Genomic DNA, 23,365 nt, shown 5'->3' with positions numbered 1-23,365 from the left:
ATGTGCCCTGACGGGGAATGAACCGTGACCTCCTGGTTCTTAGGTCGATGCTTAGCCACTGAGCCACACCAGCCAGGCTCACCAACTCTTTATCCCCTTTCCCTTTTCCCGTGGACAAGGAGAGGGTAAGAGGTAACACTTGCTGGGCAACAAATTATCCCAAAACCTAGTAGCTTTATTATTGACTTATTTCAGAGGGAGAAGGAGAGGGAGAGAAACATCAATGTGTTACTCCACCCACGCACCCACTGTTGCTCCCTGCATGCGTCCTGACCAGAGACTGAGCCTGCAGCCTCGGTGCATCAGGATGGTGCTCTGACCAATCGGGCCACCCGGCAGGGCAAAACCCAGTGGCTGTAGACAATGAACGCCGATTATCTCATCATTTCTGTGTGTCTGGAATCTGAGAGCAGCCGTGCTTCGTGGTCGTGGCTAAGGCTCTTTTGTGAAGGTTGCAGTCGAGATGTCAGTCAGAATGTGGTCACCCGAAGGCGTGGCTGGGGCTGGAAGACCGACCCCCGAGATGGGCACGCACCTGGCTGCGGGCAGGCGGCCTCGGTTCCTGCCACATGAGCCTCTCCACAGGGCTGCTGGGAGTCTTCCCGTGGAAGTGGTTTCCCGCAGAGTAAGGGATCCAAGAGAACAAGGAAGCCATGATGCATCTCAACTCAGCCCTATTCGGGGTGAACACCAAGAGGGAGCAATGGCTGGGGCCTCTCAGAGGCTGGCTGCCACCAGACACCTAGAAGCCCGTGGGTCTCTGTCCCAGCCACTGTCTTCCTTCTATTTAGCTATTTCTCTTCACCCCAAGAACATCTCACTGCAGACAGTCATGGATATAAGGAGGCAGATGTGAGTGAGATGCGGATAGGCAGGTGGAGGCCTCAGTTCAAGGACCAGGCTGAAGAACTGGAGAGCAGCAGACAGCCTGTAGGGAAGGGAGGCAGGCTGCCCCAAGTGCAGGACAAAAACAAGTGTAAGACATAAGTGCTCCCTCAGCCCACCCTGACAGATGAGTCTTGTCCCCTGATGAACCCCAGAGAAAGTGACTTTCAGCTCAGCCCTGCCACTCAGAGTCCAAGCTGGGCAGAGAAGTGAGTCCAGGCTGCTGCCAAGCTGTCATGCACTGAACTGTGTCCCCCTCAAAAGTCGTACGCTGAAGCCCTAACACCGAGATCTCAGCATGTAACTGTATGTGCAGCCTTTAAAGAAGTGATTAAGGTAAAACCGGGCCATCAGGGTGGGTGCTAATCCCATCTGACTGGTGTCCTAAGAAGATGACATTTGGATACCCAGAGGCACCACGGGCACACCCAGGGCGATGACCAGTACGGACAGCAGAAAGCAGCCATCAGCAAGCCAAGGAGCAAAGAAATCTGCCAACACCTTCCTTTTAGACTTCCAGCCTCCTGAACAGGGAGAAAGTGACTGTCCTTGTTTAAGCCCCAACTCTGTGGCTTTTTGTCACGCAGCTCGGGCGGCCTAAACACGAGCCCTCTGGACTGTCCTAGGAACCAGCTTGAAACTTCTGCCATGCAGTGTGGTATTGGAGCCAGACATGAGCCTTCCTCTCCAGACTCAGGGAGCTGAGAAGACGCTGGGCTTCCCCGCCAGCGGGCGAGGACGGGGCTGTGTGGAGCCACGTGTACACTGTGTGCACCCAGACTCTGGTTCCTGCTACAAGTTCCCGAAGGGTCCCAGGACCCACTCCTCCTCCGAAGGCCGTCTCCACACGCACAGGTTCCTAGCCACCTCCACCGCCGGGCACATCTCCCGTCAGCTGGACAGCACCTTCTGTATGCGTTCCCGCACTTCTTTTGGTCCCAAGGACACCATCATCTCAGCTACAGGCGGTCCTTGCTGAGGACAGAAAGAGAAAACATCGCCTATGAGCCCAGCCTTGGTCTGCAGTCATACCCCAGCCAACCCCACACCGCTGCCTGTACCCCAGGGCGGAGACTGCACTTCACTGTCTTTGATTTCTGAGGCCGAGGCTGCATCCCCGGAGCCTCTTCTTCCTGTATTGACATGTCTGTTACCTCCAATCAACTGCCAGCTCCGTGAAGGATGACGGGAGGGAGTGTGCGTGTTTGATTCACTACTGTATCCTCTTTACATAGTGGCACTGGCACAGTAGGCACTCAACAGGTGCTGTTGAATGAATGGGTGAGGGGAGTGCTCATGTTTCACTCATCGTTGTATGAAAGATGAGCTCAGTGCTGCTGGTGAATGTTAGCTGAATGCGTAAGTGAGGGCTCCCGAGAACAGTCCAGCCCATCTGCCCGTCTCACCGGCTGTCCACTGAGGGCCACTCGCAGGAGTTTCATCACGTTACTGTGCTTGGTGCCGGGCAGACCTTCGGACAGCTTCTTCAGTTCTGCGTTCAGCACGTCCTGAGTTAAGCTGGCGCCAAGTCCTTCTAAAAGCCTAGAAGTGGGCCAGTCTATGAGGGGCCCGCAGGGGCCAATGCAAGTGAGCGGGAGGGAGGACTTCGGAAGACTATCAATTAGTGACAACATAAAGGGTACAATGTTCAGGCCAGCCTGGGGAGGGGGGGGGGGGTTCAGCGCCCACATGCGACCCACCCACGCTGGGGAAGAAAAAACCACCAGGGTACCGCATAGCAGAGTTCCAGCATGTGGGCATCACATAGGGAAACAAAGCGGGTACCAAAATAAGAGGATTTACTAACTGCTGTAACTGCTGCCTCTGTGCAGTCATCTCTATGCCTCGTGTTCTCACCTGTGGGTCTGCACCTCACAGAACTATGCTGTGCCTACATTAAAACAAGCAAAGCACTAAGTACATTGCTTGAATGGGAAGTACTCAAAAGTATTAGATCTCATTCTATCTAATAGAGAAACATGGTAATTAACCATAACTTCACTACCCTTCCCATTGGCTAATCAGTGAGATATGCAAATTAACTGCCAACCAAGATGGCGGCCGGCAGCCAGGCAGCTGAAGTGAACAGGAGGCTTGGTTGCACCAGTGATGGAGGAAGCCAAGGTTCCCCGCCTGTCACTGCTGGGCTCTGAGCTTGCACTCTAAGAAACAATGTTGCAATTATAGAAGCTAAACAAACCCCAGAAACCTGCTTTCAGCCGCCTAGGAGCTAGAGCTGAAACAGTGTTACAATTATAGAACCCAAACAAACCCAGATCAGCAGCCGAGGTCTCAGAGCTGGAGCCGAGCCTCAGAGCTAAAGCCGGCTCTCAGTTCCAGTGACAGCCGTAGAAGGTAAATAAATCCCAGAATTAAAAAAAAAGAAAAAAAGGAGAGGTTGGGAGGTTCAGTCGCCCGCCAGCCTGAAAACGGCCCTCAGCCCTTCACCCAGACTGGCCAGGCACCCCAGTGGGGACCCCGGCCCTGAAGGGGGTGTGACCAGCTACAAACAGCCATCATCCCCTCATCCAGGCTGGCCAGGCATCCAAGCGGGACCCTCACCCTGATCCACCCTTCAGGGCAAACCAGCCGGACCCCACCTGTGCACCAGGCCTCTATCCTATATAGTAAAAGGGTAATATGCCTCCCAGCACCGGGATCAGCGGAGCCGCAAGGCCTCACGCCCCGGGATCAGTGGAGCCACGAGACCTCCCGGCCTGGGATCAGTGGAGCCTCCCAGCACCGGGATCAGCAGAGCCGTGAGGCCTCCCAGCACTGGGATCAGCGGAGCAGCGAGGCCACCCAGCACCGGGATCAGCTGAGCAGTGAGGCCTCACTGCCCCGGTGTCAAGTGGAGCCGCGAGGCCTCCTGGCCCCTGGAGCAGCGTGACAGGGGGCAGCGCCCAAACCCCCTGATCGCCCTGCGGCTCTGTGTGTGACAAGGGGCGGGGCCACAACCCCCTGATCGGCCCTGCTCTGTGCGTGACGGGGTGGCGCCACAACCTCCCCATCGACCCTGCCTTAATTGTGACATGAAGCGGTGCCCTAACCCCCCAATCGGCCCTACCCTGAGCGTGACTGGGGGTGGCATCGCAACCTCCCGATCCGCCCTGCTCTGTGCATGACAGGGGGTGGCGCCCCAACTCTCCAATTGGCCCTGCTCTGAGCCCGACCAGGGGCTGCACCTAGGGATTGGGCCTGCCCTCTGCCACCCGGGAGCAGGCCTAAGCCAGCAGTTCGTTATCTCCCGAGGGGTCCCAGACTGTGAGAGGGCACAAGTGGGGCTAAGGGACACCCCCCCCCCCGCCGCCCCCGCCAGTGCACAAATTTTTGTGCACCGGGCCTCTAGTCTATAATTTATAAAAGCGTAAGCAACTGTTTGACCAGTAGCTATGATGTGCACTGATCACTAGGGGGCAGATGCTCAACACACAGGCATGGAAACATGGAACAGACTGATGAATCTCAGAGGGAGGGGAGGCGGGGGGAGGGTGGGAAGAGATTAACCAAAGATCTTATATGCATACTAGAGGCCCGGTGCATGGATTTGTGCACCAGTGGGGTCCCTCGGCCTGGCCTGCGGGGATCGGGCGGAAACTGGCAGTCCGACATCCCCAAGGGGCCCCAGACTGTGAGATCCTGGTGGTCAGTGTGTGTCATAGCTACCGGTCAAAAGGTCACTTAGAGCAAGAGAAAAATCCATGCACCAGGCCTCTAGTATTTCAATAAAAAGCTAGTCATTAGCCAGTATTATTACACCCAAGAGCTCTGAGACTTTGCAAAAGTATCTATAAAGAAACTCAGGACTGGGTTAGATGTAGGCTGGAAGTACGGAGCCCTCTAGGAATGATCTGAAACAGCTCCAAGACCGGGCATGGGGAGACTGTTCGATGTAACACAGAAGAGCAGAGAGGAGGCAATCAGGAGGCCACAGCCCCAGCGAGGACCCTGCCACCGACTTGTCACCACCATCCTCTGCCCACAGATGGAAGCATGTAAGCACCTAAGCTCCAGGGACCAGCAATCATTGCCCTTTCCTGGCAGTCCGGCCGAGATCTCCCAAAAGTATGTTTGAGCTCAAGAGGAATTCCCTATTGTTAGAGCTGGACTTGCAAAAACTTCCCCCCAGTCCTGCTTTGAAGTTACAGCAAGAGACGGATGCAGGGTGGGGAGTCTGTCCCACACTGAACAGGGACTAAGGCAGATGGTCCACGATGCCCACTCCGACACCACCTGCTCACAACGGGGAACGGACAGCTCTACCCCAGAGGTTGCTCAGTGTGCAGTGCTGCTGGTGCAGGGTACGGGTTCATAAGATATCTGAACAAATAGCCTTTCAGCACAGACATCTCCTACTAACTCCAAAACTTGAGCAACTGAGTTCCAACCGGAGACAGAAGTAATCATTCTTATTGCATCATTAACTGGATTACATGATTGCTGTTATTTATGAAATGGAGGAGACAAAATATTGAAAATATAAAATGTGGGGGAAAATAGACAATCTCCTCAATGTCACTGCAGGGAGCAATCTGCCAAGGAGCAGGTGAAAGGGACAGGTCCTGGGCAGCCCAGGACACGTGAGAGCTGGCTTGCAGCTTGGCGTGGGCACAGGACTTTGAGAGATCTGGCAGCTTCCGATCATTTGTGTATCAGCTTTCCTGACTCAAGTGGGAGCACCAGAGTGCCTCTAAAAACAATGCCTGTGTCAGGATGGGAGTTATGACATTACTTCCAGTGAATAACAACCAATGGCCCCTAGAGTGGAATGCCCAAAATTAAGGGAGCATTATTACTAATAATAGCTCTTGGGAACTTATCTTGGCGCTATACTTGCAAACATGTTAATGGTGTCTAGGTAAGGTTACTCATTGCAGCATCGTTTGTAACAGCAAAATCTGGAAGCAATCAAATGTCCATCAGCAGGAGGGTGTTAAATAAATTGTGGCAAAGTGGTATAGTGATGGGGCAGATGTAGCTGTAGGAAAGAATGAGGATGCTCTCTAAGTACTGGATAGGTCAAAATATATATTAAGTAAAAGGAAAAAAAGACACAGAATGGTGTTCTTGTATTGTACCTTTTGTGTAAAAAAAGGGGAAGATAAGGATTATTTAGACATAATTAAGACTAGTCGTAACATACAGAGGGTTTTGGAACTGGGCTAAGAGGGGACAAGAATTAAAAACAGGACTGCCTAAATACATACCTTATCATTTCTAGGTTTTAAATCCAGGCTTAAGAGGTTTGAATGTATTAACCAAAATGTTAAATTTCAAAATTAAAAAATGATAGGACTAGAGTTGTATATACATATCCTTGAATATAGACAACTCACAAAGGAAACTGCTAAGTGTGGCTGCCTTTCTGTCGGGGGCTGGAGTAGGAGGGAAGACTTAGTTTTTAGTATACGTGCTGCCGAAGCGAGCACTGACTTAGTTTTTGCTATAAACCCTTTTGTACCATTTGTATTTCTTTTTTTTTAATTTTTACAAAATGTATTGATGTGAGAGATTGACTGATTGATTTAGTTGTTCCACTTATTTCTGCATTCATTGGTTGATTCCTATATGTGCATTGACGAGGGATGGAACCCTCAACCTTGGGGCACTGGGACGATGAACCAACTGAGCTACCCGGCCAGGGACGTACCATTTGTATTTCTTGTCACATGCTTGTATTCCTTTTTGTTGTTGTTAATACTCACCTGAGGATACTTTTCCATTATTTTTTAGAGAGAGTGGGAAGGGGAAGAGAGAGAGAAAGAGAGAGAGAAACATTGATGTGAGAGGGACTCATCGATTAGCTGTCTCTTGCCCACAAACAATCAGGACCAGGTACGTGCCCCTCACTGGGAACTGAGCCCATGGCCCTTGGTGTGCATGCCGACACTCTAACCACTGAGCACACTGGCCGGACTAGCTGGATCATTTTAGACAAGTTACTTTTTCGCTTTTGTATGCAGTAACAAAATTTTTAGCTAGGCACATGGTTGCCAAGTAAATAAAGTACATTTTCCAGGCTTCCTTAGGCCTGGCATGGCCTTAAGATAGAGTTCCAGCTAGCGGGAAAGCTTTTAAGTCCTTAAGGGGGAGAAATGTCCTGTCTGCCTTCTCTTTCCTTTTTCCTTCTCTGGCTGAATCCTGGATGGTCCGTGAGCCACCATGGCCCACAGGGACAGGAACCAAATCTAGGGATGGCAGGACACTGGAACAAGGAGGAAAGCTGCTCGCCCCTGGACTGTTAGGTGAAGAGAAGTACACTCGGTAATGGGAGAGAAACCCGTTCTCCATCTACCAGAGCAGCCAGCATGGAGGAGTGTGGGCAGAGTAAAAAAGATAGAGAAATTGGGCTTTAGTGATGTATTTTTGGGCCATGCATTAGCCTCAAGTCAGCCCTTGTTCTGACCACACAATTACACAGACCAGTCCTTCTTCTCCACGGCTGTTTTCCGCCCTTGTCATCGGAAGTGTTCTGGTACTGTTACAGTAAGCAATAGTTTCACCTGCACCTTTCAGATGAGGAAACGATGCTCAAACAGGTGCAGTAACTTGGCGGAAGTGAAGCCATCTGGGCAGGTGAACTAACTGGGTAACAGGTGGAGCCAGAATGGAACCCAGGTGGATCCAACCCATTAACCTGAATGCATCATCTCTTCTGGGGAGAGCCTGGGCTCCTCCAGGCTCCCCATCTACCAAGAGTGTTGGTGAGAGGTTAGCTCCCCCAAACCTCTCACTGGCCAAGGGTTGTGCTGCGAGCCCAACTGCCCAGCCCTGGGGTAAAGGGGGACCCAGGCAGGGGAGGAGGAAAGAGGGTACACAACCTTGAGCTTGGCCTGCGCAAACTCACCTCAGCACACGCTTGGCAATCACATCCACCTGCTCTGAGATGGCACCCAGCTGCGTGCGACCCACAGCAGGACGAGTCCACAGGAAGGAGTGTGCTGGGGAGACCAAATCCTGCAAGCGGCAAATGTGACCCTGGAGAAAGAGGCAGCCATTCAGTGCACTGGGGACAGGGCTGACGCATTGGAAGGGGAGAAATGGGGGGCTCCGCTCCCTTGGTCTCCCAGAGCTCCCAGCCCCACCTGTCTCAGCAAGATGATCCTCTCCACATAGGCTGGGTCCAGGACAGCCCTGTCTGGCAGCTGGCTCCCAAATGCCTCCTCCACGAGCAGCTGCAGCTTTTCCACCAGCTGGCGCCTCTGGGTCTCATTGCTCACCAGCCGACGAAGGTGCAGCCTGGAGGAAAAGCCAAAGGAGTTCTCTACGCTTACAGAAGGAAAGAGACCTGGCCAACGTCTGAAACAGGTAGCCTGAGGGCCCCAAGCAACCCAGATACATGCTGCTTTTAAAATAGTAGCTAACATGCCCTAGCCAGTTTGGCCTGTGGACTGAAGGGTCCCGGGTTTGATTCTGGTCAAGGGCACATACCTTGGTTGCAGGCTCGATCCCCAGCCCTGGTCAGGGTGTGTGTGGGAGGCAATCAATGTGTCTTTCTCTATCTCTCCCCGTCCCTCCCACTCTCCACTCAAAAAAAAAAAAAAAATATCAAAGGAAAAATATCCTCGGGTGAGGATCAATAGCAATCTATACATATAAGCTTAAGTGACAGAAGGACTGATAGCTATGACATGCACTGACCACCAGACAGCAGACGCTCAATGCAGGAGCTGCCCCCTGGTGGTCAGTGTGCTCCCACAGCCAACCTCCCGCAGCCCCTACCCCTGGCTCGTCGGCCCAATGCGCTTGATCAGGACTGGGTGAGATCGGCCGAGATGGGACCTGATCGGCCCAATCGCAAGCCAGGCCAAGATACCCCACCTGTACACGAATTCGTGCACTAGCCTCTAGTAAAAAAATAATAGCTAACATTTTTAAACTAGAAAGAGATCACACAAAAATAAGATATTTCTGGCCTTGGCTGGTTATAGCTTTATCCCAATACACCAGCCAAGGTTTCAGGTTCAATCTCTGGTCAGGGCACATAAAAGAATCAACCAATGAATGCATAAATAAGTGGAAAAACAAATTGATGTTTCTCTCTCACCCCCTCTAAAAAAAAAAAATCAATCACTCAATAAAAGAAGAAAAGATTTCTGACTTCTCTTGGCTGCAAAGGGCCCTGGTTCCCCATACCTCAGTTGGACTGAGTAGAGTAGACCCAGTTAGCAAAGATTTCCGGTTTGCAGTCCTGGGCACTGACGCAAGGAGTGCACCAAAGAGAGCTGGTCCCCCAGTGCTTCAGGGAAGGCGCGAGGAGTTGCTGCAACCGTGACTGCAAAGCTGCCTGCTGTGTGCCACCCAGTCCCTTAGACTGGGACATGTCAGCAGTGATGGGAAGGGTAACTGTGTCTGACGGTTTCTGAGTGAAGGACCCTTGACACATGGAGGAGGTGACAGGAGACAGTGCTCCTCCGTGTTGGCGGGTGACATGAGAGACAGTGCTCCTCCGTGTTGGCGGGTGACATGAGAGACAGTGCTCCTCCGTGTTGGCGGGTGACATGAGAGACAGTGCTCCTCCGTGTTGGCGGGTGACATGAGACAGTGCTCCTCCGTGTTGGCGGGTGACATGAGAGACAGTGCTCCTCCCTGTTGGCGGGTGACATGAGAGACAATGCTCCTCCGTGTTGGCGGGTGACATGAGAGGCAGTGCTCCTCCGTGTTGGCGGGTGACATGAGAGACAGTGCTCCTCCGTGTTGGCGGTGACATGAGAGACAGTGCTTCTCCGTGTTGGCGGTGACATGAGAGACAGTGCTCCTCCGTGTTGGCGGGTGACATGAGAGACAGTGCTCCTCCGTGTTGGCGGGTGACATGAGAGACAGTGCTCCTCCGTGTTGGCGGGTGACATGAGACAGTGCTCCTCCGTGTTGGCGGGTGACATGAGAGACAATGCTCCTCCGTGTTGGCGGGTGACATGAGAGACAATGCTCCTCCGTGTTGGCGGGTGACATGAGAGACAATGCTCCTCCGTGTTGGCGGGTGACATGAGAGACAATGCTCCTCCGTGTTGGCGGGTGACATGAGAGACAGTGCTCCTCCGTGTTGGCGGGTGACATGAGAGACAGTGCTCCTCCGTGTTGGCGGGTGACATGAGACAGTGCTCCTCCGTGTTGGCGGGTGACATGAGACAGTGCTCCTCCATGTTGGCGGGTGACATGAGACAGTGCTCCTCCGTGTTGGCGGTGACATGAGAGACAGTGCTCCTCCGTGTTGGTGGGTGACATGAGACAGTGCTCCTCCGTGTTGGCAGGTGACATGAGACAGTGCTCCTCCGTGTTGGCAGGTGACATGAGACAGTGCTCCTCCGTGTTGGCAGGTGACATGAGACAGTGCTTCTCCGTGTTGGCGGTGACATGAGACAGTGCTCCTCTGTTTTGCTGGGTGACATGAGAGACAGTGCTCCTCCGTGTTGGCGGGTGACATGAGACAGTGCTCCTCCGTGTTGGCAGGTGACATGAGACAGTGCTCCTCCGTGTTGGCAGGTGACATGAGACAGTGCTCCTCTGTTTTGCTGGGTGACATGAGAGACAATGCTCCTCCGTGCTGGTGGGTGACATGAGACAATGCTCATCCGTGCTGGTGGGTGACATGAGACAGTGCTCCTCCATGTTGGCGGGTGACATGAGACAGTGCTCCTCCATGTTGGTGGGTGACATGAGAGACAGTGCTCCTCCGTGTTGGCGGGTGACATGAGACAGTGCTCCTCCATGTTGGTGGGTGACATGAGAGACAGTGCTCCTCCGTGTTGGTGGGTGACATGAGAGACAATGCTCCTCCGTGTTGGCGGGTGACATGAGACAATGCTCATCCGTGCTGGTGGGTGACATGAGACAGTGCTCCTCCATGTTGGCGGGTGACATGAGACAGTGCTCCTCCATGTTGGTGGGTGACATGAGAGACAATGCTCCTCCATGTTGGCGGGTGACATGAGACAGTGCTCCTCCATGTTGGTGGGTGACATGAGAGACAGTGCTCCTCCGTGTTGGCGGGTGACATGAGACAGTGCTCCTCCATGTTGGTGGGTGACATGAGAGACAGTGCTCCTCCGTGTTGGTGGGTGACATGAGAGACAATGCTCCTCCGTGTTGGCGGGTGACATGAGACAGTGCTCCTCCATGTTGGTGGGTGACATGAGAGACAGTGCTCCTCCGTGTTGGTGGGTGACATGAGAGACAGTGCTCCTCCATGTTGGTGGGTGACATGAGAGACAGTGCTCCTCCGTGTTGGCGGGTGACATGATACAGTGCTCCTCCGTGTTGGTGGGTGACATGAGAGACAGTGCTCCTCCGTGTTGGTGGGTGACATGAGAGACAGTGCTCCTCCGTGTTGGCGGGTGACATGAGAGACAGTGCTCCTCCGTGTTGGCAGGTGACATGAGACAGTGCTCCTCTGTTTTGCTGGGTGACATGAGAGACAGTGCTCCTCCGTGTTGGCGGGTGACATGAGAGACAGTGCTCCTCCGTGTTGGCGGGTGACATGAGAGACAGTGCTCCTCCGTGTTGGCGGGTGACATGAGAGACAGTGCTCCTCCGTGTTGGCGGGTGACATGAGAGGCAGTGCTCCTCCGTGTTGGCGGGTGACATGAGAGACAGTGCTCCTCCGTGTTGGCGGTGACATGAGAGACAGTGCTTCTCCGTGTTGGCGGTGACATGAGAGACAGTGCTTCTCCGTGTTGGTGGGTGACATGAGAGACAGTGCTCCTCCGTGTTGGCGGGTGACATGAGAGACAGTGCTCCTCCGTGTTGGCGGGTGACATGAGAGACAGTGCTCCTCCGTGTTGGCGGTGACATGAGAGACAGTGCTCCTCCGTGTTGGCGGGTGACATGAGAGACAGTGCTCCTCCTAGTTGGCGGGTGACATGAGAGACAGTGCTCCTCCGTGTTGGCGGTGACATGAGAGACAGTGCTCCTCCGTGTTGGCGGTGACATGAGAGACAGTGCTCCTCCGTGTTGGCGGGTGACATGAGAGACAGTGCTCCTCCGTGTTGGCGGGTGACATGAGACAATGCTCCTCCATGTTGGTGGGTGACATGAGAGACAGTGCTCCTCCGTGTTGGCGGGTGACATGAGAGACAGTGCTCCTCCGTGTTGGTGGGTGACATGAGACAGTGCTCCTCCGTGTTGGTGGGTGACATGAGAGACAGTGCTCCTCCGTGTTGGTGGGTGACATGAGAGACAGTGCTCCTCCGTGTTGGCGGTGACATGAGAGACAGTGCTCCTCTGTGTTGGCGGGTGACATGAGACAATGCTCCTCCGTGTTGGTGGGTGACATGAGAGTGCTCTGCTGTGTTGGCGGGTGACATGAGACAGTGCTCCTCTGTTTTGCTGGGTGACATGAGAGACAGTGCTCCTCCGTGTTGGTGGGTGACATGAGAGACAGTGCTCCTCCGTGTTGGTGGGTGACATGAGAGACAGTGCTCCTCCGTGTTGGTGGGTGACATGAGAGACAGTGCTCCTCCGTGCTGGTGGATGACATGAGAGTGCTCTGCCGTGTTGGCGGGTGACATGAGACAATGCTCCTCCATGTTGGTGGGTGACATGAGAGACAATGCTCCTCCGTGTTGGTGGGTGACATGAGAGACAGTGCTCCTCCGTGTTGGCGGGTGACATGAGAGACAGTGCTCCTCCGTGTTGGCGGGTGACATGACAATGCTCCTCCGTGTTGGCGGGTGACATGACAGTGCTCCTCCGTGTTGGTGGGTGACATGACAGTGCTCCTCCGTGTTGGCGGGTGACATGAGACAGTGCTCCTCAGTGTTGGCCGGGGGATTGGGGGTTAGGGGGCGGGGAGATGTTCTAAAATGAAGACGCCACCCTGGCTTTGGTAGTCAACAGAACCCACACGAGGGGTACACAGGAATAATGGTAATGATAAAAGGATACCTACCATTGGTTGAGCACTTTCTATGTGCTGGGGGCTGCGCAGATACTTTGATGCAACGTTGAATTTAACTCTTAAAACAATTGCACAGGGTGGGAACTCTTACTATCTCCATTTTAAAGAAGAGGAAACAGGTCTAAAGAGGCGAGGTGACTGCCTGTGGTCACACAGCACTGAACACCTGAGCTCAGTCACAATCAGGTATATGTGATTCTGGAGCCCACAGGACCTGTGGGGGCCCATCGTCAGCAAGAAAGCCCTTTCCAGCAGGGCGCTCTAGTCCCCACTCACCTGTTGAATTCTGGGAGCTTCTCCAGGTCTAGCAGGGCCGAGTGGCAGGTGATCCGGGTCAGGTCAAACTGTGCTACCAGCTCTGGCAAGGTCCTGCCCATCTGGTTCTCTGCAAGTGAGGGAAGCCCAGCGCTCAACTCCCTCCGACGTTCAACTCCAAGGGAGGCTGAGTGAACACTGGGCTCCCCATCCCATTTCCACCAAAGGGACTCAACCTCTATGTTTTTACACCAAGGGCCCAAATGAGCTTTCACTTGCAGAAAGGCTTCTGTCATTAAGGGGAAAAAAAATGGTGTGAAAAATGGTTTAACCACTCTGCCCTCAGAGACATGAGCTGCAGGGACGGCACCCACTGTCTGGCCATCCTGAGCCCCTGACCCCACTGGTCCGGTGGGGTCTGGCACCAGTGCTCTAGGAGCTTCCCATGAGTCCAAGCACAGCCAGAGTAGAGCGGGCTGTGCGGGGCTGCTTCTTTGAGCAGCAGCTGTCCCACTGGGCATTGTGGGGACTTCAGCCGACAATAACCTGTCACATCCCCTACTAGCTGGGACACTGGCAAATTCCCTAACCTCTCTGAGACTCCCAATCCTCTTACAAACCGTGGAGACCGTACCTCCCAAGGATATGTTAGGATTAAATAAGAGCAGAATAAACAATAAGCAGACTATTATTGCCTCATTATCAGAAATCTCCCCACAAAGAGGTCATCCTAGCCTATTTGGTGCTTCTTTAAGATTTGGGCTCTAAGTCTTGGGCCAAGGATAAAGGCTTAACTTGGAATAAACTATGGTCCCAGTAATACTAGTGATACTGTTAGAGTAGTACTATAATTGTAAAAATCACAGCAGCTGTCATTTTTGCACCTCCTGTGGGAGATACTGTGCTGGGGGCCTTACACTCATGAGCTCAGTGAATCTTAACTTATGCCTACGAGGTAGACACTTAGCCCCATTTTATAGATGAGGCAACCAACACTGAGATCGCAAGCTCCTTGAGGGCAGGGATTATGCCTGTCTTTTCACTGTTGGAGCCCCAGTACTGGACAGTGTCTGGCTCAGTAAACATTTGTGGAATGAAAGCATGAACCCATGCAAGTTGACGCAGCTGGTAGGTGGCACAGCCGGACTGCAGACCAGGTGGGCCTGCACCCAAATCCTGGCGCCTCACTGCTGTGGTCCCACCGGGAACTCTCAGGTGAGTGGATACCTGGAAACCCTGAGCCACAGTTAGTGATGATGTCGAGCAAGGCATCTGGTAGGAAGCCGGCAGCAGCAAAACTCTCCAGGAAAATGTCCCCTTGCCTCTTGGACAGCTTACTGCCGTCCCTGTTGAGGAGCAGGGGCAGGTGGGCAAAGCGAGGTGGCGGCCAGCCCAGGGCCTGGTAGAGCAGCAGGTGCTTGGAAGTGGAGACCAGCCACTCCGAGCCACGCAGCACGTGGCTGATGCCCATGTGGTGGTCATCCACCACGCAGGCCAGGTGGTAGGTGGGGAAGCCATCGCTCTTCAGGATGACCGGGTCCCCCTCCACACTGGCCACTTCATGCCGATTCCAGCCGTATACCAAGTCCTGGAAGGCTGGTGCCTCCTCCTCCAGGCGAAAGCGGATAGCAGGCTTGGGGTCCTTGGCCAACTTCTCAGCTACCTGCCTCTGGCTCAGGTTCCGGCACCGATTGTCATACCTGTTGGGAAGCAGAGCGGCATAGTTGCTAACAACACTGATGGTGGGCATGAGCCCTATCTGTGTCTCTGAAGACCATATGATCTTGGGCAAAAAAAGCCATCTTCTGTAGGTGGGTAAGTACAGTGTTTATAATGAAGAGGCAGTGCTGCAGTGGATGTCGTGAACTTATCCGAACATCCGAGCCCTGGTGCAATCGGTTCACAGAAACTGGAGCTTAAGTTATGAGGCCGCCGCTGATGGGAGTGCAGCTAGTGCGGGGCCACCAGGCAGCACGTCCTGGAAGGTCTCTAACAAAACACACATGTGTGCGAAAGGATGCCTGTCAACATCCTTTGTCACAGCTCTTTCTTTTAAAAACACACACACATATTTTTATTGATTTCAGAGAGGAAGGGAGAAGGAGAAAGAGAAACATCAATGATGAGAGAGAATCATTGACCAGCTGCCTCCTGCATGCCCCACACTGGGGACCGAGCCCGCAACCCAGGCATGTGCCCTGACCGGGAATCGAGCCGTGACCTCCTGGTTCATAGGTCGATGATCAACCACTGAGCCACACTGCCAGGCACAGCTCTCTTTTGTTTAATCCTCACTCAAGGATATGTTTTTATTGATTTTCAGAGAGAGAGGGAGAGAGGAAGAGAGAGAAAAACATCAATGTAAGAGAGAAACACTGCCAAACTGGTTTGGCTCAGTGGATAGAGCGTCGGCCTACGGACTGAAGGGTCCCGGGTTCGATTCCGGTCAAGGACATGTACCTTAGTTGCGGGCACATCCCCAGTGGGGGGCGTGCAGGAGGCAGCTGATCAATCTCTCTCGTCGATGTTTCTAGCTCTCTATCCCTCTCCCTTCTTCTCTGTGGAAAATCAATAAAATATATAAAAAAAAGAGAGAGAGAGAGAGAAACATTGATTGACTGACTGCCTCCCACACATGTCCAGATTGGGATTGAACCCACAACCTAGGTATGTGCCCTGACCAGGAATTGAACCCACAACCTTTTGGTGTATGCAACCAACTTGGCTAGGGCACAACTCTCTTTTTTATAACAAATACTACAAATGACATACCAGTAAAGGTTCATTATTAAGGAACTGATTAAGTAAATGATGGCATATCCATACAATGGAATACCATGTAAGCATAAAAAAACTGTGGACTAAAAAAACAAAACAAAAAAACTCACAAAACAAAAAGACTGTGGACTGATACAGACTGATCCTTGAGACAAGAAGTCGCACAGTGCTCCCTGTGCTACCATTTGAAGGGGGAAGAGAAATAACAGGCATGTATCAGTGTACGTACTGATGCCTCTGCAGGAGACACGAGCAAGTTCTAACACCAGCTGTGTCTGGAGAGGACCTGAGTAGGTAGGGTCAGTGTTGGGAGGGAGCTTTGTGCATCTATTTTCCTGAACATGAGAAAATCCTACTTAATAACAAATCAACAAATAACAAATCACTAAAGCTACTTGATGTGTTACTCCCTGGACCGAAGGCGGTTGGCAGCTCAGACCTGGCCCCCGTGACCCCCACCTGCTGGTTTCTGTCCTGGTGCCATCCCCTTCCTGTGAGTACGGGCTGGACCTGGTGACTGCCTCCTAATGAACAGTGTACAACCAGTGATGAGCTGTCACTTCCTCGAAAGACTCTGGCCTCTGTCTCACTCGCTTGCTTTCTCCCTGGTCTCTCGGAGGAAAGCCCGGGCTATGCTGTGAGCTGCCGTAGGGAGAGGCCCACGTGGCAAGGAGCAGATGTCTCCAGGCAACAGCCAGGACACCCTGAGGCCTGCTGACAGTCTCGAGGGAAACGGAAGCAGATCCTCCGCGAGCTGAGCCTTGGGAGAGCCTTGGGAGCGACCCTGAGCTAAAGGTCCAGGTGAGCATGCCCAGCGTCCTGACCCATAGAAACTGTGAGACCGTAAAAGTTTGGGGGTGACTTGTTCTGCAGCAACAGCTAACAAACACACCCGACTCTGAGGAGGCAGCACGACAGGCTGGGGCTCTCACCGGGGTGTCTGGCGGCTCCTCAGGGCCTCCTTCTTCAGCAGCTCCAGCCGCTGTGAAGAGCAGAAGCAGGGGTAAGCAGCCCCGGTCTTCAGCAGAGCTTCCGTGGCCTGGGCGTACAGCTCGAGCCGCTGGGACTGCAGGTAGGGCCCGCTGGGGCCTCCCCGGTGTGGGCTCTCGTCAGGGGGGATGCCTGGAGCATGGAGAGAGCAATCACCAAGTAATAAGATGCACGCGACACTGGCTCTCGGGCACTGCTCTAAGGGCTTGGCAAACAGAGTTAAGCTTTTAGTCCTCCCGACAACATGTGTCCAGTACTATCATGACTTCCCCTTCGCAGATGAAAATTCAGGCACAGAGGTCCCATGCTCAAGGCCACGCAGCCTGGTGGATGAGGGGTTGGGCAGAGGCGTGCTGGCTCCATGTCCACACTCCCAACTGCACTTCCTCTCCATCCACCTTTTCCCTGGGGAGGGGAAACCCGCCCAGGCCTGGACCAGCCGACTCAGGAGGAAGAGTGTGGTTCAGGGCACAGCCCATCAGGCCTGGCTGGACTCCGGGCTTTGTCTGTGACAGGGACCCAGGTGCCAGAGCACCAGAGTGCTAAGCACCTGCCAGCTGCTTTTCTATTTTGTGATCTTCACTAAGCCTCAGAACCACCACCCCAGGAAGATGTCATTATTCTCCCCATTCACTAACGAGGACACGGAGCACAGAGGGACTTTGTCAGATAACTTGGCCAAGGATAAGGGGCACAACTGGATTCACACCCAGGTGAACTGGCCCAGAGTCCATGCTCTTAACCACTCCCTGTACTGCCTCTTTGCATTCCCTTTTCTGAAAAGTGCAGCCGACAGCTTACTGTGCAGAGTGAGAACTAAAAGCATCAGTGGCCCTCGGCGGTATGGCTGATGGTTGGGCATTCCATGCACTGAAAGGTTGCTGGTTCGAGTCCCAGTCAGGGCACTCTTGGGCTGTGGGATTGATGCCTGGTGGGGTGTGCAGGAGGCAGCAGAGTCAATGTTTCTCTCTCTCCCTCTCCCTTCCTCTCTCTAAAAATCAATAGAAATATTGTTTTAAAAAGCATCAGTGCTCACAAAGCACATAGCCCTCTAGCAGCTGCACTATAAGCCCTGGGAGGAAATGTGGTCTATTTTCAGCCAAACCCCCAGCCCACGGTCCAGGTGCCTCAGGTCAGAGGACGTGCTGAACTGTGCACGCTTCCAGGAGGGGGCAGAGGGGACACAGAAGAGTTGAATGATAGCCATTCTGCCCTCAAAAAGCTTTCAAATGAATCAGGAGCAATCCCGCACTCCCGACGTTCACACAAACTTGGAAGGAGACAGGCCGGGTTCAGACGCACTGGCCAGCACTGAGACCCTGGGCGAGTCGCCGTTCAGAGCCTCCGCATCCTCGTTTGTAAAAGCACACAAACGGTGCCTTCTCCCGAGGCTGGTCACGCGGCTTCGTGCGCCACCGGTATGTGCCAGGCACTCAGCCAGCTCCCTCTCCCACTGGGCCTCCTCTTCTTCATCTGTCAGAAGAGGAGGCTGGGTTAGGTCCACCGGGCCCTTCCTGATCCACCTGAACGTGTTCAGCGTGTGGCACGCCCAGAGTAACTCCACTAGAGGAATTGAAAACATATGTTCACATAAAGACTAGGACGTAAATGCTCACAGCAGTGACTCATAATAGCCAAAAAGTGGAAAAAAGCCAAACGCCCCCCTTCAGGTGAACGGATAAGCAAAATGTGGTATTTCTGCACAATGACCGTCCTAGAGGAATGAAGTGCTGACATATGCGACCACACAGACGAACTTACACTAAGTAAAAGCCAGTCATCACAGCCACTTACTGTGTAACCCCTCTTATGTGAAATGTCCAGAATAGGCAAACCCAGGGACAGGAGCAGATGAACAGTGCCAGGGGCTGCGGGGGAGGAATAGGTCCTGGGTTTCGTGTTGGAGTGATGGAAATGTCTTGGAATTAGAGAGTGGCGATGGCTGCACAACACGGTGACTATACTAAATCACTGAATAGTACATTTTGAAATGGTGAATTTCGTATTATGTGAATTACATGTCAATGCCCTCCCCCCCCCCCCCCCAAAAAAAACCCCCACAAACCCAAAAGAGTGACTTCCTGAAGCAAGCAGTTCCAGGTCAGCCCTGGGGTGCCTGGGCAGCTGCCCTCTGCCTCATCAAAACGCCAGGGTGGGCGTCATTCACACATGCATGCTGCACCAGGGGCTCCGCGAGAGCAGGACCTGTTCGTCAGCACCCCCTCGTGCCCAGTGCAGAGTCACAGGCGGTGAGCGTTCTCTCCTGGCCCGCATGGCATTCCATCTCCCGCACACCTCATTACTCTGCCCGCTCACTGTGCTCGGGCCACGACAGCTCCTCTAACTCACCGGGCACTTAGCTTCTGTGGGGCCTTCGCATCTGCTATTCGCTCTGCTTCGAACACTCTTCCCCTAGGTAACCTCAGGGCTGGCCCTCCCTCTGTGCAAGTCTCTGCTCCAATGTTACCTCCACAGCGAAGACCACCACGTCTAAACGAGCACCCCTCCCCACGGGTTCCCTCCCCTGCACCCTTTCTCCATAGCACTCATCACCACTTAATATCACAGGAAAGAATTAATCTGTTTGCCTGTCTCCCCTACTTAGTGAGCACAGAGTCTCTGCTCACTGCTGGAACGCTTCCTGGGTCACAGTATGTTATCTTGTTGAATGAATACCCTTTTATTCAGCTAATCTCGACCTAGTATCTGCTATAGCCCTCTATGGCAAAAGACAGAAATGAAATTGGCTTCTGCCCTTTAGGAATCCAGAGTCCAGTTAATTTACCTGAGATTAAAATACACATCTCAAAACAGTCTTGGTATTTTCGTTACTTTTTCTCGGGGAGCTAACTGGTCATACCTCTCCCAGCAGGTCGGCAACTGCTGACCCAGGGAACACAGCACTCGCCCCCTGACCCTCCCTGAGCTTGGCTGTGCTCAGGATTAACGTTCCCACAAGAAAATCGACTTCAGCGGCCAATAAATTTTCTTTCACTCATACAATGTGGTTAAAAGCCCTCAAAAGCCTGAGCTCAGATTTAACAGTGGGAAACAGTCACTGAAAAACAACAAAACCCTGGAGTTGTGGCTCCTCTTGGAAGGCAGAAGATTGGACAAGCTGGGCCGCATCCCCACTGGGGAACTTGGGCTGGAACTTTCTCCCACTGAGCACAGGTCCAGCTCGCCAGGCCCATCCCACACTCGGCCTATGCCTGCCTGCTCCTAGGAGGACTTGAGATTCCGGGATAAGAACAGGAATCTCAAAACAGCCTGGAGCTTTTCTTCAGGGAGCTGAAGTCTCTGTTCAGGTGGCCCTTGCCACCCCAGGTAGCACAAACGCCCCCCTCTCTCCAGGAATCCCTGTTCTCCCTCCTGGAAGCGGGGGGAAGACTGCAGTCCTTTCCCAGCCAGCCTCACCTGCCCACTCCAGCATGTGCTCAATGTTGTCCGCTGCCCCGGGCACCAGGCGGGTCTGGTCCGTGTCCTCCAGCCGCAGAATGAAGCTCCCTCCGTGCTTCTTGGCAAAGAGGTAGTTGTACAAGGCAGTGCGGAGGCCACCCAGGTGCAAGAAGCCTGGTAGAAGAGAACAGCTCAGAAGACAGGGAATGTGAGCTGACGAGCCTCAGTCGAGGGGCAAGCAAGCTCTGTTTGTAACAGAATGTCTCAAAGAACATCAAAGCCCAAGAAACCGCTACCTCCGTCCCATCTCTCCAGCTAGCACCTGGACAGTCAGACTGCACAGAGGACGGGCACTGATGACTCAGTTAGCCCCTCTTTCTGGAACAGGGAGACCACCCAAGTTTGGTAGGTCATTTTGTAAAAAGGCTCCAACTCCCTCCAAATGCAACCATCACGCTACTTTGAGATTTGCCTCAAGGCCAAGTTTCACCCAAAGACGAGGCAGAGGCTGAGCCACTGAAGCCGCTGTCACATGTGCATTTAACTTATGCAAATTCAATGATGTGCTTGGAAAAAATTAATTACAAATTTAAAATACCATAAAATGATATCTTACATACACCCTCTACGCACTGTCATGACTATCCTCATTATACATTTTGAATTTTGTTTACTTGAGATTTTTACATTAAGTGCTGGCTTTAAACTCGAACCAAAAGTAACCTTTGATTCCACATTTCTCTTCACCTGAATTTAAACTCCTAAGATTTTTTTTAATTGATTTTTTTACAGAGAGGAAGGGAGAGGGATAGAGAGAAACATCGACCAGCTGCCTCCTGCACACTCCCTACTGGGTATGTGCCCGCAACAAAGGTACATGCCCTTGACCGGAATCGAACCTGGGACCTTTCAGTCCGCAGGCCGACGCTCTATCCACTGAGCCAAACCGGTTAGGGCAACACTCCTAAGATTTTACTTTTCCATCATTCTTGACTGACAGCTTACAAGGAACAATTTCCCCAGGGCTGTCATTTCCCCTTATCCTACCTGCTTAGGTTTAGCCCACGGCCCTGTCTGCACAATGAGCTCACCTGCACCTCCAAGTACAGGAGACAGCACAGCTCCCTTAGGGTCAGGCAGACCCATTTCAACAGATATGTGTGTGACCTCCAGCTAATTACTGCGAGGCCACCACAAAACCAGCGGTCCCCAAGACAGAGGACAGGGGTCTAGGAGTTAAAGGCAAGATCTCCTTTTTTTATTTTTTTACAGAGAGGGAGGGAGAGTTAGAAACATCGATGAGAGAGAAACATCGATGAGCTGCCTCCTGCACACTCCCTACTGGGGATGTGCCTGCAACCAAGGTACATGCCCTTGACCAGAATCAAACCTGGGACCCTTGAGTCCGCAGGCCGACGCTCTATCCACTGAGCCAAACTGGTTAGGGCAAAAGCAAGACCTCTTACAGGTAGAGACCTGGATTCAAATCCTGCATTCACCATTTACTACCTGGTACCCCTTCGACTTAATTTGGATGAGCTCCATTTCCTCATCTATGAGAGGGATTAAAAACAAAAAATAGACACCTTCCTGATAGGGTTGCTGTGAGGCCTAAATGCTGACCAAAGAACACCCTGTAGTCCACAGCCTTTGCCATATGGGCTGCTCCTGCAAATCAGCAAAACACTAATAATAACAATCAAAATACAGGCTACTGTTTATGAAGTGCTTTCTATAAGTACCAGACCTTGCTAAGTGCCTCAGCTACATTATCTCAAACCCATGAGCTGGGTACTATCACTAGCCCTGTCAGACAGATAAACTCAGAGCCTCTGGGTAATTTCTCCAAGTCACACAGCTTGGAAGAAGTGGCAAAGCCAAAAATCTCAGGCTTTGGCTCCCAAACCAGTGCTGCAAGGAAGCACAGAAATTGAGAGCAATATGCTGAGACCAGCAGTTTGACAGGACAATTTCCTTTTTAATTAAACATAAAGTAGGCTCATATTTTGTATGCTTTTTAGGTTTTCATTTTTCTAGCAATCCACTTATACTAATTTTATAAAAGTACCGATCCGTATTCCTGTCGCTCTGTGCAGCTGGGATCTTGCCACACAGGCAGCCTTATATACTGACCCTGGGTTTCAGGAGAGGCAGGTTCATTGTGAAGGCAGAGGCAGCCTCGTGAGAAAAGAATTTTGGGAACTGGTGGGTGAAAGGGTTAATCAAGAAACAGGGCTCTAACTCAGCAGGGGCTAACAAAAGAGAGCTCAGTTCTGGGGACGGGTGGGGAGGCCCTGACCTGATCTCCACTGGGGCATACAGTGGGCCCCGAACTCCCGTTGGCCTGCTTAGCTCCAACACTAGCTACTGGGCCTGTGTACCTGCAATTTCCTCTGCTCAGGTTCCTCCTATACACTGCATTCTTGTCTTTTGGTTCTCAGCTCAAATGTCACCTCCTCAAGATGTGCTTGAGCATCCTACCTAAACTAACCCGTCACCTCTCCTGCTTCATTTCCCATGTGGCACACGTGACTGCTAGATGGTCATTGTATCACAGAGGAACAGTACCTCGCAATGTGTACTTAGCACACATTTACTGAATACGTGAAAAAAAGACCGAAAGAGAGGTGCAACCCAATAAACAACGAAATTCCTGTCCGCGGGAACAATTTCCGCTCCTGGACCTGTTTCTGCCCCTGCAAAATGGGGTCGCGCTGCCCTCCCAGGCTAATCCACCGGAAGGGGTTCGTTGGAAACATTCTGGGGGCGGGCACCGGACGATGGGCTTCGGCCTGCAGCGTCACGTCGCCTAAGATTACCTGTAGGGCTGGGGGCGAACCGCACTCGCACCGCAGCCCCAGAACCAGTGCCCAGGCTGGCCTCACGCCGTCCCAGGGAGCGCCCCAAGACTCCCGGGGGCCTCCCTGGCTGCAGCAGCGTCCTCAAGAGCACCGCCATGTGGGTTCGACTCATCCACGTGGGCTTCTCCGAGAACCACTTCCGGGACGCCTCCCAGCCAATCCGCTTCCGCCACACTGGGCCCCACCCCGCCCCTTAAAGGCGCAGGCCACTCAGCCGGCGAGCCCACGCCCCCTGCACGGCTGCGGCCCAGCTCGGCCGCTAGAGGGCAGAGCCCATCGAGCGGGCGATTTCCCGGGCCCT

At 52.9% G+C, this 23,365-nt stretch overlaps 1 protein-coding gene across 3 annotated transcripts; it reads right to left on the bottom strand.

Moving 5' to 3' along the window:
* Nucleotides 1-156: 156 nt before the first annotated feature.
* Nucleotides 157-23,183, bottom strand: EARS2 (glutamyl-tRNA synthetase 2, mitochondrial; the record flags this gene model as incomplete). Of its 3 annotated transcripts, XM_081090363.1 has the most annotated exons (9): nt 157-1,860; nt 2,292-2,427; nt 7,733-7,863; nt 7,971-8,124; nt 13,058-13,166; nt 14,264-14,736; nt 16,747-16,936; nt 20,222-20,377; nt 23,023-23,176. In XM_081090363.1, 9 exons carry the CDS (start codon nt 23,174-23,176, stop codon nt 1,777-1,779), a joined length of 1,587 nt encoding a protein of 528 aa, XP_080946489.1. In that variant the 3' UTR covers nt 157-1,776. The 3 variants fall into 3 exon arrangements, with proteins under 3 accessions (XP_080946489.1, XP_080946490.1, XP_080946491.1); XM_081090364.1 differs by lacking the exons at nt 157-1,860; nt 2,292-2,427 and adding an exon at nt 6,375-6,599 and having other exon boundaries at nt 23,023-23,183; XM_081090365.1 differs by lacking the exons at nt 157-1,860; nt 2,292-2,427 and adding an exon at nt 6,375-6,590 and having other exon boundaries at nt 23,023-23,183.
* Between the last annotated feature and the right edge of the window lie 182 nt (nt 23,184-23,365).

The sequence above is a fragment of the Myotis nattereri genome (genome assembly GCF_964212035.1).
Source record: "Myotis nattereri genome assembly, chromosome: 4".
NCBI classification, from domain to species: domain Eukaryota; kingdom Metazoa; phylum Chordata; class Mammalia; order Chiroptera; family Vespertilionidae; genus Myotis; species Myotis nattereri.
The sequence above is the reverse complement of the archived record's forward strand: the minus strand, read 5'-3'. Positions and strand labels throughout refer to the sequence as shown.